Here is a 15,163-nt window from a genome sequence, read left to right as displayed (position 1 = left end):
TCCCTTCATTATTCTCTGAAATACTGAAATTAAATTCACATTTGTAAGTCAAAGACAAAGCTGTTTTCAATATTCCTCAAAATAAGAAAGAACTGTTTACTGATAAATAAGTTGGAAACATATTCCACTATACAATATGTCAAGAAATTTCATCCTCAGAAACATAGAGCAATGTCATGACTTGTTCACTTTTGAAGTTTTTGCTGTCTTTACAAGAGTTCCATGGCTTTTCTAAGGACTAAAGTTCAAGATTGTCCACTGTGTCTAGAGACATTTGGAAGAACAGAGGACAACCCCACAATTTGTCATGAAGATCCTTTTACAGTATTATGATCCTTATAGCAACATAGTAAGTCACCATATATTGTCATCTAGTGAGATACTCTGCTGAGTACTTTACATACATTCTCACCTTAACAAGAATGACCTTGTGTGACAGGGGCATTCTTATCCTTGTAAGTTTACAGAATGTCACCTGAGCTCCCCAGCTAGTAAGCAGTGTAGCTGGATTCAGATAGTCTGACTCATTTTTAACCATGCCTAGCTCGTGAACCGAGGCAGTCCCATTGCTCAATAAGATGAAGGCATCAAACACACACAGCATCTACCCTCAGGCTCTGCTCAGGTTCATCTTGGATTTGCAGGGAATATGTCTCAGAGGTTTTCATTTTGTAAAAGGGTAACCCAAATTGAGATTTCTTCTAAATAATTTTATACTCTTCTCTAATATCAAGTTCTTTGGGACTGAACTTTTTATTTTTCTCCAGGGTAAGGGGAATCTTCTAGAAGAATATGCTTAAGGATGGTCTTTACTCACTGAGGGTCCAAAAGGGGTATGTGTGTATGTGTGTACAGGGGACAGGTAAGTCACTGTTGAGAGGCATGCAGACCTTGTGAACCTGGGTGAGACAAACAGGTATTTCTCTTTGCAAGAGGTCCCCAGATGAGTTTGATTAGAGTGGCTGAGGGAAATACTGCTACATGGGACATCTGCACTTTGTAACCAGTGAGGGAGTGAGGTATGGAAAGACATACTGGATAGAGATAAGATTTTTTTTTCTTAAACAAACTAGTTGTTTTGCTTTGACATGATAAGTAGTTTGGTTTAGAAAAGGTCATTTTCAAACTTCTTAACCAAAGCATCAGAACTATTATTCTACTTACTTATTATTCATTAGCTAAGCAAGAAGAGGACTTGGGTATTTTATATAAGTGATTTTTAGTGTCTCTTAAACACTTGTTGGCACATAAAATGACCTCAACACATCTATTCTCCTATTCTGCATTTTTCAGTTCACAATTTCAGGAATAATTCAAAATATTCATGGCGTATTCCTCATCTCCTTAATGATTCATTGGCTGATGACTAGCCATGGCATTTAGCTACTTTAGAGACCCAGTTTACAATGTCTGTCTGTAAACAAGGTAGCTTGTGTAACTTTGATAGAAGATGTAGTACAAGTCAGGTAAGGTGGAATACGACTGTGTTCCCAGGACTGAGAACGTACAAACAGGAGGATCAACTTCAAGCTCAGTCTGAGCAACAGGAACCTTAAAAAAAAACAAAAGCTAAACCAAACTATCCTGGATAGTTTTATGTCAACTTGTCACAAGCTAGAGTCATCAGAGAGGAGGGAGCCTCAGTTGAGAAAATGCCTCTATAAGACTGAGCTGTAGGCAAGCTGGTAGGGTATTTTCTTAATTAGTGATTGATGGGGAGGTTTCAGACCACAGTGGATAGGGTCATTCCTAGCTGGTGGCCCTGGGTTCTATCTGAGCAAGCCATGGGAAGAAGCCACTAAGCGACACTCTCATGGCCTCTGTAGCTCCTGCTTCCAGGCTCGTGCCCTGCTTGAATTACTGCTCTGACTTCCCTCAGTGGTGAACTGTTGTCTGGAAGTGCAAGCTGAAATAAATTAAACCCTTTCCTCCAAGTTGCTTTTGGTCATGGTGTTTCTCATCCCCTGCTCCCCGCCCCCGACCTGGCAGACATGGGGTCTCACTACAGCAATAGTAACCCTAAATAGGACACAAATCTAACCAAAAAGATACAAAACAAAATATGTTCTAAAGCCTCTTCTAGTTCTAAGATTACTATTTTGCTTTCTGTGACCTATATGATCTTGGGCACTCCATTCTCTCTCCAATTTCATTCTCATTTCCTATTAAAACCTGGCACTGGGGACTTCCTGCTTTCCTTCTAGTTACTTTCTTAATACAGTTAAGTGTGATGATAATAATGATGTTTTAGTCTGCATACTACAAAGGAATACCCCAAAATTTAGACAATATTGAAAAATTCCTATCATCTAGTGTAGTGGTTCTCAACCTTCCATCGTGCCTCAATCGAATAATATAGTTCCTTATGCTGTGGTGACCCTCAAGCATAAAGTGATTTTCATTGCTACTTCATAACTGTAAGTCTGCTACTGTTAGGATCAAACTGTAAATTTCTGTGTTTTCTGATGGTCAGTAGCAAACCCTGTGAGAGGGTCATTTAACCTTCAATGGGATCCTACACCACAGGCTGAAAACCACTGCTCTAGTGTCACTGTGGCCTTAAGACCACAAAGCAGTGTAATACCAACATGATGATGCTGGTATACAAACCAACTGCTTCACCAACTGTATAAAACTGCATATATCATTATGAACACAAGGCATACAGCAGAATGTAGCAGTTAGGTTTGTGTATATACACAGTAATAAAAAATACCTTCTAATGATTCCCACACCTCACGTAATGCAGGACAAAGGACTACACATGCTTTCTCAGCCACATTTCTTAAATTTGCCCTTGATATCCCCTGTAAAATGAGACAATGACTGCCAGCTATTACATTTCTATCCTAATTGTTTTAGAGAAACTCTATTCCCCAAAGGTCTCATTCAGGTCCACTAATCTTACTCCTCTGCTTCCTTTACTGTTCTGTAGCATGCCACACGACTGACCCACTCTCCTTTCCTGGAAATTCTTCTCTTGGTATTCCTCTCCTGCCAGCACCATGGCCTACTTACTCTTCTACTTATTCTGTTTGTTTCATGGCTTCTGGTTCTCAAGGGTATTGTCCAAACTGATGGTTTAGACTTTTCTGTGGACTTCTCATCTCTCCAACACCCTGCTTTTAGTTATCCCTCTGTAGGTGAGAATTCCAAATCTATATTCTTCATTCCCAAACATCTGATTCCTATGTTCAAAAGGCTGCCTACTATTTCTTGTGGGCATTGGTTTTTAAACAAAAACTTAATAAATACCTTCTAACCAATTCCCACACCTAATTTATCATTTCAAACATCTGATAATTGTTAGGCTTTAATGTTACTTGGGTTTAAAACCACAACCATTTTACTTAGACTGAAGTTAATTTATGCTACTACAATTTTAGATGGTGCAAGCCACCTATAATTTCTTCAGAGAGAAGTTTATCACTCAAAAGTAGTTCAGCACCGCTAATGCCATCATTTTACAACTGTCTCTCCTGTACTTTCGGTCACTCAGGCTCATTGTCCTTTCTGCCACTGTGTCTGTGTTTCTCTAATGTCCCCACAAAGATCCAGGCTGTGTGTCACCTTAGATCAGGAGTTACTGCATCAACCTTAGCTCTGTCACTCCTGCTAGCACATTGATTCCCAACTTTACTATGGAATGTAGGCATGCAGGCTATTGTAAACCTTCAGGGCTTTAAACTGTACTGTGTGCTGTAGACTGCTGTCTGTACACAGGTGAGGGCAGGTGAAAGATAAGGGATTGGGCAGTGGAAAAGGAAGGCAGGCTAAGAGTTTCAGAGAGGGGACAGAGAAACAGAGAGGGGAGACGGAGACGAGGAGACAAGCTAGAACCTATAGAAGAAGATGATGAACCTAATCCGTGTGGCTTGAAAAAGCCACAGGTAGCTATGGATATCACAAAAGGACAATAGAGTAATGTGGGATGCATTTGCCCCATCTAGATGTACAGTTTGTGTTTATATCAAATGAGTTTTGAGTTTTTTGTATGAACATTTTTGGGGTTGGGAATTTACTGTTATAAATCTGACTGATAAATTACAAGCCGCTTACAGAGACTATTAAAGGCAAATCACTGATAGAAATAAAATGTGGCCTAATGACTGTGATTACCTTGGGGAAGTCTACCAAAAGATTATGCTAATTGACATCAGCTTCACCGAAGTTCATTTCTATTCAAAATAGAAAAGAAAGCCTCTTAGTTACAGAAAAACCTGGGATATTAATTATCGTATTAAAATCCTACCAGTTTTATATACTACTGAAACTTTATTTTTGTGTGCTGGGCATCTATATAAAGAATTTAAGTCCTCTGTGTTATTAAAGCAAATTCATGTTATATATTGATAATGTTATATATTTATATGTATGAATGGGTATATATAAAGCATATATGTGTATATCCAGAACATATCTCTGTGTATATGTACATATATATAGAGAGGAGTGTGGTATGGTGAGTGAGGGTATGTTTTTGAGGCATGGTTCCTTTTCCCAATTCTTTATATTTCATGGAGGGCTATCACAAACTGGGCCAAATCAAGCTGGCTGCCTCATCTGTATGGATTTTAGTAGTTCTTAAACACTTTAAATAACCTGAAGAATATTTCATAACACATAAAAGTTTAAAGAAAATCAGTTGGCAATGTTCACAAACTAACAATGTTTTGGAACACTGCTTGCTTCTTTGTTCACATATTACTTGCAGTCACTTGTTGGTTACACTGGCTAAGTTGCCTAAAGTATATACTATTTAGGCTTTACTAAAAAAAGATTTACTAACTCTTAAATAATTCGCTGATACATGAAGTCATTAAAATTATAGGAATGTTATTTATAGTTTATCTGTAATATATATCATATAAGCATTTCTTTTTTATTAAAAATTATTTTATATGTATCAGTCTTTTGCCTGCATGTATTTGTACCACATGTATGCAGTGCCCTCAGAAGCCAGAAGGCATTGATTTCCTAGAACTAGAGTTACAGAAAACTGTTGGCTTCTCTCTGAATGCTGGGATAAGAACTCTGGTCCTCTGGAAGAACAGTCAGTGTTCTTAACTGCTAAGCCACTGCTCCAGCAGCACTCCTACCTCCTCCTTTACCTTAGATACTTAGATATGTAACTACTTATTTATATTTTGAGTGTGGAATATGCAGATGACATGGTGGGTGGGTGGTGATCAGAGGACCATTTTCAGGAATTGGTTCTCTCCTTTCACCATGTTGGTCCTGCAGACTGAACTTAGGTTATCAGGCTGGGTGGAAAGAGCCTTTACACAATGAGCAATCTTAAGAGCCCAAATTGCTAACTTTAAACAATAAAATACACTCTTTACAGCATACCTATCATCCCACAATAATTTTAGATAATTATTACTTACTTATGAAATTCCAGGTTTTTCTATTTAAGGAAGTTTTGAAAAACACAAAGGTGAAGAGTTAAAGCATCTAGTATTAAGAGAGCAGCCAAATAGAAAAAAATATATATATATGATCAGGCTGCGCCACATACCTTTAATTCCTAAATTTAGGAGGTGGAAACAGAAGAACCAAGTTCAAGGTCATCCTTAGCTACACAGAGTCAAGCCTGGGCTCTAGGGAAGAGTGTCTCAGACAAGAGAAACAACAAGGGAAGGAGCTGACTAGAGCAATGAAGACAAGGAGGAGTCTTAGTCTGCCAATGAGCTGAATTAATGAGATACAATGAGGGAGAAGGAAGAGGAGAAGTGAGGAAGGAGAATGAGCATATGTGAATAATCCAAGGCAGGAAGGTTTTGCAGAAAATGGCAGAATCATTAAGAGAAACCAGATACTCAAGCTAGTAGAGTGGTGACTGAGCCCAGCTTCAGAAACACTCAATTTGAGACTGCGACAGTATACTTACAAGGAAGCCAACATAGAAGCAACAAAGGATGAGGAACCTCATTGCAGTCAGGCAAGGCATCAGAGACAGAGACACAGATACAATTCTGTACAAAGCCTTTAATACCTTGCTTTCTGAAGGTTCTAAAAGCAATTTTATAATTAAGAGGTTATAATTTTCATGCTATGCATAATGTGAGTATATGTGTACAGGGAAGCACTTGTATACAGCCCAGGAAGGAGTATTGATGTAAACATTTTGATGGTTCAAAATGAGGACCCATAAATGGGCATGGCGACCCTTGCCTTTAAGCCAAGCACTCAGGTGGCAGGTAGATCTCTGTGATTTCGAAGTCATCCTGGTCTACACAGTGAGTACCAGGACAGCCAGGGCTACATATTGGAAAGATTCTTGTCTCAAAAGCAAGTAGGCAGGCAAGCAAGCAAACAGAAAACCAGGAACCAAAGGAAACTCCAAATTACTAAATCCAGAGGAAACTGTCAAAGAATAACTTTCTAAATTCTTTTCTTTTTTAGATTAATTTTATTTATGATTATTTTGCCTGCCATGTATGCCTATTACCGCTTAAGTGCCTGAAATTTAGAAGAAGGTGTTGGATACCCTAGAATTGGAAGCAGGGATGGTTGTGAGCCATAGTGGGGGTCTTTGGGACAAGTGTAACAAATGAGCCATCTTTGCAGCCCCAGATAATTCTCTAAATTGTACTCTTAAATAAACACACTGTTGTATTTTGAATGTGAAACATACCCACCCCACAAGGCTCATGTGTCTGAACTCCCGATTTCCAACTAATAACAATGTTTTGGAAGGCTGTGGAGCCCTTAGGAGTACAGTTGCACTGTAGGAAATGGGTCACTGAAATAGGCTGTCAGGTTTTCTTATTTTATGTGTGTTTTGTTTTAAGGGGGGAAAATCCATTGATTAAGAACACACTGGCAAGAGTGAGGGGAGTAGGCTAGTGAGCTTTGAAATTGTATAGCCCAGTCCCACTGTCTGCTTTCTACTCTCTCAAGGGTTGAGAAATCCCAGATGTATCCTCTCCTCCCTTAGAGCCACTCATCCTATCATGCTTTTCTGGCTATGATTAACTACAACTTCAATCTATGAGTCAAAACATTTCTTTCCAAAGTTACTTTTGTGAATCTGAGTGCCTGAAATATTTTGTCAAAGCAAAGAAAAAAAACTAATACATATAAGGAAAAGAATCAAAATTAACAACTAGAGAAAGATGCCGTGAATATGAGTCCCTAAAGTTAAAAAAGTAGATTAGATCTACTGGGCTGGGAGGAATGAACTCTAAGTTTAAAGATTATGCAGAGAAAGTGGGATATATTTTACAACAAGCATTAGTGACTAAGGGGTCTTTTGAGATAATTCTGAGATTTATCCCACCCTAGAGAAAACAATCACAAATGTGTCATAAGCAGCATTAGGAGCAATACCGGACATCTCTGCCCTTTCCATCACTAGATGGTCTCACAGTTCTATGAAAAATAATAAATATCTGGTGGTATTTATTCATACAACGTACACCATTATATGATACTTGGTATCACTAAGCATTAAGAATATTTAAAAATTATAGAAGTGGTATTTATTCCTATTATTCTTATAATAAAAACTGTAAGCAATAAGGTAGAAAAGTTTAAAAGTATTTAAATTACTTATGATAGTAAATTTTATAAAATACTTGATATTCTAGGAACTTTAGTTACATAGTGCTATATATTACAATGTGTTTAGGCACTTATGCTAGGAAAACACTTCTAGTTTAATAATAATCATGTGAGTGGCCAGGCCCCATCCTCCAGACTACTGTATTCTAAATGCCTTCATGGCTGTCTAGGCCCCACAGAGAAAAAAGCCCATGATCAGATCTCAGAATCCCACCAATTTCTGAGCTTGCTCCAAGATTGGGCTATAAAATCTCACCAGTCCCAGACCATCCTGGAAAGAAAAAAACTATATAACGCCTGCCTCCTGCTCAGTTCTTTGCTGCTTCACTCCTGAGCAGAGGTGGTGATCCACTTGTGTCTTTCGCAATAAATCTCTCATGTGAGGTTTGTTGTGCAGTATGACTTTGTGATATTCCTTGACTCCCAACTGCCAGGATAACTTTCCTGTCAGAACTGTAACACAGTTACAATATCTTTTAAGAAATCAAAGATTGAGTGATTTTTATCTAAGCTTGGAAGATGCTTTATATATTAGTAATATATAATAGATACTTATAAATAAATATTTCCAAAATGTAGTATGTATTCAGGAATACCTGAACACAGATTCAATTGAAAAAAGACATTTTAAAGACAAGGTTTTAAAAAGGAGTCTAACCAATGGATCCAATTAACAGTTATCTATTTAATAAACAAATCAAGTAAAGATAATATATCAATAGGTAATAGTTGTCATCTTTCCCCCACATCCAAAATATGCAAGTTTAGGAATTGGCTATTAAAATTTTCAGCAAACACAGACAAAAACCCCTATTATTTTCAGTATGTTAGTACTTAGCTGATTGTTATCTTAGAAAATATTAACAATTTTCTTATTGATTTTTATTACATTATATTCCGAAAGGCTAGGAACTTGCACTTTGCTTGTTGTTTCCTAAAGCAGTGTAGCAATTTGACTTATAAAGGGCTTTGGTTCTTCTAGAATGAATAAAGAGGTGAGAACTGCTGAGACAAAGCAAACACTGACTACCACATACTATCAACATACACATTTTCTAGCACAGTATATTGAAAAGAAAGCAGGTTTTACCTCTACACAGGCTTTCATCCCTGAGGCTGCAGCATAGTGAAGGGGTGTGTTTTTTTTGTTATCAACTGCATCAATAGCCGCTCTCTCATATTCGCCCTGGTCAAGTTTTGCTCCTTTCCATCTTAAGATCATCTGCAGACAATCTGCCCTTCTGAAGTCATCTTCCACAGGCCGTGCTAAGCGAGGATGCAGGGTCCCTTCAGATATCATGATTTGAGGTCCCATACACAGCAAGTGCATAGAGGTTTCATTGTGCACATTCCGTTTATTTGGGTTTCCATCTCTACCAAAAAGAAAAGTCCTAAAATGGAAAGGAAAAGTAAAAACAACTTTTTCCTACCCAAAAATACAGAGAAGATAAGAATTTTAAGGGTAAAGTCTATTTCAAAGCTAAAAATCCAGTATCTATTGAGGTGTGTGAATGACTAATTCATTCAATTAAGATGGAGGGCCAGCAAAATAGCTTACAAGATAAAGTGCTTGTCACATAAGGCTGACAATCAGAGTTTTATTCACAGAACTCATGTAGCCGGACAGAAATGACTCTTCAAAGTTGTCCTCTGACCTCCACCATGAGGTGTGGTACATGTAATGAAGGCATTCATGTGCATGAATCATATGTATGCAAGAGAAATAAACTTTAGGGCCTAAAAAGCATATGAGACTATACAAGGAAAAGGGGAAAGAAGAGAAAAGAAAAAGGAGGGTACAGAGGATGCTACACAGCAAAAGGTTACTTTAAAAAAATAATGCAAATTTAAAATAGAGGCAAAGTCCTGACGTGTCATTATGAGAAAAAGAACCTCCAAGGATGCCATTCAGTTTATTTCCTGCTGGCCATCTAGTGCTGGGCACGCAGCCTACCCTGCCTGTAAGAGTCCTTTGTTTCCCCAGTGAGACTCTCTTGGAGGAAACTAAATTTTCACTTATAAATGGTAATCAATTGGAGGTTGCTTCTGGATAAGGGATGGGGGCATGTGCCCACTCCATTAGGTCTAGAACCTCCAGAGGAATTTTTCACAGGACACAATCTGCCTTAACATATTTTGGTTCAAGTGTAGTATATGAACAAAATCTAGACTCTATACAGTTTAGGAAATGGAAAAGTAGGTTTAAATTGTCTTTTCAAAAACGACACTACACCAAACAACTAACAAGTGGCCGACTATTACAGGTTGGGCTGAGCACGCAATTGTCATTTATTTTCAGCATTCTGGCCTGTTTTATTAATTGGTGCTCTTTTGAAGGAAACTATATGAATCAACTTTTTGTAGTGTTAATTAAAAATCTAATGGTCTAACTGACATTTTTTTATTGGATATTTTATTCACATTTCAGATATAATCCCCTTCCCCCATTTCCCCACCCTGCCCAGGAACCCCCTATCCCACTCCCCTCCTGCTTCTATGACAATGTGCCCCACCTGCCCCCCCCACTCCCACCTCCCCACCCTCGAATTCCCCCACACTCGGCATCCAGCCTTCATGGGACCAAGGATTTCCTCTTCCACCTATGCCCAACAAGGCCATCCTCCCCTACATATACAGCTGGAGTTATGGGTCCCTCCCTATGTGTTCCCAGGCTGGTGGTTTAGACTCTGGGAGCTCTGGTTGATTCGCATTGTTGTTCTCCTCATGGGGCCACAAACCCTTTCAGCTCCTTCAGTCTTCTCTCTAACTCCTCCATTGGGAACCCAGTGATCAGTTCAATGGTTAGCTGTGAGCATCTGCCTCTGAATATGTCCTAAGTGACATTTTTAACTTTTTAATCAATGCAGAATTTGAAACAATCATATACCAATGCAAAATATATTTGATTCAGTGAGTTACAGAGAACCTCTAAATGTTGTCATCTTTTATTGTACAATAAATTACATTGGGTTTTATCAGTACCAATTTATTAGAAAGCAAGAATTAGCAAGTTGTCAAGTTGAATATAAAAAAATGAGTCTTCCAAAATTTTAGCATTCATTTGAAAGATCAAACTTTATCATTAATATCAAAGACCAGCAGTTGTTTTACTTGTAAGATTTAATTAGTTTTTGAGAAAATGTCAGCCTAGGGCCTCAGCTCTCATTCCCCATTTGAAAGTAGTGCTGTACTGCAGTGAGCACCAATTAATAAAGAAACCATAACAGGCCAAAATGCTGAAAACAAGTGCTCAGCCTTAACTGGATGTGGAAAATCTCAGAAGAGGGGTGGGAAGAAGGCAAGACCAGAAGACAGGAGTTGAACAGCAAAAAGGTATTTTCTGGACATACACAGCAACACTCACTCTTTAACTCAAAGCTGTAGTGATCTGCACATGATTGCACAAGATTATTGGGTTCTTCAGTATTTTACCATGGATTGGGGAAGTGCTCACGAGGCCCTTCTCCTCTCAGGGGTCTGTTGGCAGTCTGTTGGGGTCCAAAGGGACCATAGCAGAACAGTGCACACTCTTAAGGGGTGAGGGTGAACAATGAACAAAGAGGTCCTTGCGTCTAGCCTGTATCTTAGGCAGCTCTTGTAGTGTTTCTCAAGTCTCTGCTGTAACACACAGCTTTCCCTGAGAGGTTTTGTTGACCAGTTGATTGACAGATCCATTTTGATTGACTCTTAGGTGAAGTGTCACTTCTTTCTTTTTAAACAGAAAGCCTCCAGCTAGCTAATAATTTTAGGTTTAACTGGTTATCTATTAATGGCATTCCAGAAAGTTCAGAACATCATACCAGAGCTAAGAAGCCTCAGATCTCCGGCCTAGTTAGTCCTTAGTTTTATAAATTCGGATAATGAGGAAGGGATTGTGTACAACCAGCAGCCTTTACTTTCACTTCTAGTGCTAATAGCCTTGAATTGTTCTTAATCTCCTTAGGCACTCTCCCTGTGGGAGAGCACACTGCTCTGCAATGGTCCCTTTGGCTACTGTTCACTCTTACCCTTCAGAGTGCTCAACTTCACTCTGCAATCTAATCTGTTTTCTAATTTACAGTGTAGATAGAAATATATTCAAAGCAACAAGTACGGGCTTAGTATTAGATCTCAGAATAGATCATACAACATGGACATGTCTCAGTATTATACATTTTCAAAGATCACAAGTATTTTCCTTTTCATTGATTATCAATGGGTTTAAAGTAATACTCACCCTAATATTCTATTCATTCCATGTCTAGCAGCATAGTGTAATGGAGTGTTGTGCTGATAGGGCTCTCCATAAGATATATTTGGATCAAGGGATTCTTTTAGCTGAGGATTGTTTTCATATATTTGGCAAGCCAGGTTTTCATCACCATTGATGAGTGCTTTGCGGAATTTGGTAGTTGTATTTCCCATGGTTTGTTTTATTTTCTGATAGGCAGTGGCACTTTCTTTCTTCCTTCAACCACTTCTTGAGTACTTCTACAACATGTTTCACATTCTAATGAAGGAGAAGTTATCAAATTAGACTGTAATGCTGTAATAACAAAGCAGCATCCTAAAGAGACATTTACAAATGTTAATAACATCTGGGAAGCAAATGAAGGGAATAAACACTACTACATGCTGCCAAATTTATTGTATTTTTAATGTTGTTTAAATTAACTTCTTGTTAAAATTTAACATTTTCCCATACAAAAACTATATAAGGTTTGTACAGCTGTACTTTACCTAGAAAAGTTGTCTACATATATAAACTTTTCTCTTCACATGAGCAAGAATCAGTTGTATTGAGCTTATGGATGAATAAAATGATGGCTAATTTTGATTGCCAATCCAGTGACCTCAAGAATGAACTAAAAGCAGCTCAGCACGGCTGTGGGGAATTGTCTTGACTGGATCATTTGAGGTAGGCAGACTCACCATTAGCCTGGGCCACACCTTGTGGTAGCAGCCTACTTAAAAGCACATGAAGAAGGAAGCTGTTTTTTCTGCTCATCTTTACTTTACTCTTGCTGCCAAGTCCACCTATCCTGTTGCTAAAGCATTCATCTGATGGCATTAGAACCTATTTCTTCAGAACCTTAATGCAGAGAGGAGACCATCAGCTCTCTAGGAATATACCAGACCCTCCAACCCTAGATTGGAACTACTGAGACACCCAGGCTCATTGACTGAACAACTAATGGACTGTTGGATCTTCAAAAAGATCAAATGAGAAGCCATTATGGTGCTACTAGGACTACAACCTATAAGTCACTCTAATAAATCACACACACACACACACACACACACACACACACACACGCATGTACACACATATTCAGGCTCATTCTATCAGTCCTATTCCTGTAGAAAACCCAACAAAAAAAACCAGTCCAGTTAATTATACACAGGTATTACTAAGTCAATTTGAAGGTCACTGAAAAAAAAAAAAACAACTGAAATTAAGAATTGCAGGTCTTGGGCTACAGTTCGGGAAAAGTGAAACTCCAAGTACTTACAAGAAAAAGATTTAAAATATAGATAAATATATGTATAACTATACAGCTTATTGATACTCAAGATAATCACAGCAAACTAATAAAACTGGTCAGACAGAAGAAATGAAGATAATGATTATCCTACCTTTTAAAATCATTGAATACTCTTCTATAAAGGTTTCAAAGCAAGGCTGAAAACATCAAATGTTTATGCACTCTACACGAGGGAAGAAGTCATGCTGAGCATCAGTGGGCAATGTGAGGTGGGGAAGGGGACCGCGAAATGAAAAATAGATCTGAAATGTGAAATGTCATATTTGCTAACACTACATTTAAGCAAGTGATTTACCCCTGACAATGTCAAGTTCTCATTTGTACTATAAGGAAAATGACTGTCTCAGACACAGCTATAAAGACTATAAGAGAGAGTTTATGTAAATGACCTACAACAGACCTTGTTTAAAGGGTTCAATGCTACAATATTCTATTCTACAAGTTAACCTTCCTGTATCTATTGTTAAATTAGTGTTGCTGTGAAGGGAATGTCCCTCTAAAGACCCATTTGTTAGTTCATCAGCCTGTGACTACTAGGATTGAATTATGGCACTGGGGAACATCCCTGTAAAGAGGATGCTGAGAGCCAGTCCCTTCTTTAGTCTTGCTTCCCTGTGATCTTGAGGGAAACAGAATTCCTCTACTCCATGTTCCCATCACACTGTTCTGTGCCACCACAGGCCTTGATACCCCTGAAACTGAGCAAAAGCTCTTTCTCCTTTTCCTCAGGTATTTCATCACAGCACCAGGCCTACAATAAGCACCATTAGCAACGAAGAAGACAGCACAAACAAGAACATACAAGGTATGAAAGAACGAACGGCTGTTAGACTCTAGCACTGAAAACAGGCTGTAAAACTGAAAACAGGTTGGGACAGATAAGGAACTTACAACTTAATCTAAATGGAAAGATAATTAAAAGCTTTTGTACAGGGCAGGGATATAATTGCTTTATTTCTTAGGTAATATGTGAGAATCTAGAAGGTAGAACTGTAAATGAAGAGGATATATACATTAACCCTTTCATTCAAAAGTTGGCTACCCAAGCATTGCTTTAAAAATCACTTGAAAAATAATATTCATGCTGTACAATCAATTTTTTGCAAGACAATAACAATTTAAAAAAAGAATACAACTTAAAGGATGGAAAAACCTTTCTGTTTCTTATAAAAGAGTGGTTCTCAAATGTGGCTATCTATCCTAGTAGCCTAGAGAATTTCAAAGAATCCTACTGGATAGATTACATCCTAGAAAGTGTGTCCAGGGGTTGTACCTTTGATGTACCTAGGTTGTATGTAATATTGATGGTTAAAGCTCTTTCAATATGCAGGCATCCCTGTTTTTGTTTCCAACTAAGTAACTATCAGGGTATGATATTAGCCAAGCCTATTTTAGAGACAGGAATTATGTGCTTAATACAGAACTACATCTTCTGCTTCATCATTATCCTCAGTGAGGTCACAATTAGGTATTTACTAATGTTTATTACTGGTTTTTAAAGTTTTAAATATACAAATATATTCATAGTAATTTTTAAAAATATAAATGTTAACTCCCCCCCAAACAGAAACAAACCCCAGAGCCTAAGAATGTAGCTGGGGGGGACGGCATGCTTGTCAATCATGCACTAAGTCACAGGTTTGATTCCCAGCCCCCAAAACACGAGGCGTGGTGGCACACATCTGTAATTCCAGCCCTTGGGAGGAGACAGGAGAGTCTGGAGGTCAAGGTCATATTCTGCTGCACAGTGAGGTAGAGAGCACCCTGTGAAACAGGAGACTCTGATTTTAAAAAAAGAACCACAAAGAAAACCCAGCTTATTTACCTGACGATTATCATTGTTAAATAACTATTTTGTGTATGTCTACAAATATAAATACATTAATTTGTCATATTACTTGCAAAAAGAGTTGCTGAGACTTTAGCCTGACATACTACTTCATGGTCTCATCTCAAGTGGAAGAAGCACATCCTCTCCCACACTCTACACTTCTCACTGTATATTATAGATTCTTCTGGAATTTTTCATGGACAACGAAGATTTTATTTTATTCTTCTGTTTAACAGAA

The 15,163-nt window shown here is 38.2% G+C and overlaps 1 protein-coding gene across 1 annotated transcript in view; it reads right to left on the bottom strand.

Annotated features, from left to right (window-relative positions):
- Nucleotides 1-15,163, bottom strand: part of Ankib1 (ankyrin repeat and IBR domain containing 1) — a 78,348-nt gene that overhangs the window by 41,645 nt on the left and 21,540 nt on the right. The window contains exons 2-3 of the mRNA XM_028778285.1: nucleotides 11,786-12,058; nucleotides 8,660-8,960 (exon numbers count right to left, since the gene is read on the bottom strand). Of these exons, the coding sequence (XP_028634118.1) occupies nucleotides 8,660-8,960; nucleotides 11,786-11,973 (489 nt within the window). The 5' untranslated portion in view covers nucleotides 11,974-12,058. The remainder of the gene's footprint in view (nucleotides 1-8,659; nucleotides 8,961-11,785; nucleotides 12,059-15,163) is intronic.

Source organism: Grammomys surdaster, unplaced genomic scaffold (assembly GCF_004785775.1).
Source record: "Grammomys surdaster isolate TR1022 unplaced genomic scaffold, NIH_TR_1.0 333, whole genome shotgun sequence".
NCBI lineage: Eukaryota > Metazoa > Chordata > Mammalia > Rodentia > Muridae > Grammomys > Grammomys surdaster.
Note: the sequence above shows the minus strand (reverse complement) of the source record. Positions and strands in the feature narration are given on the sequence as shown.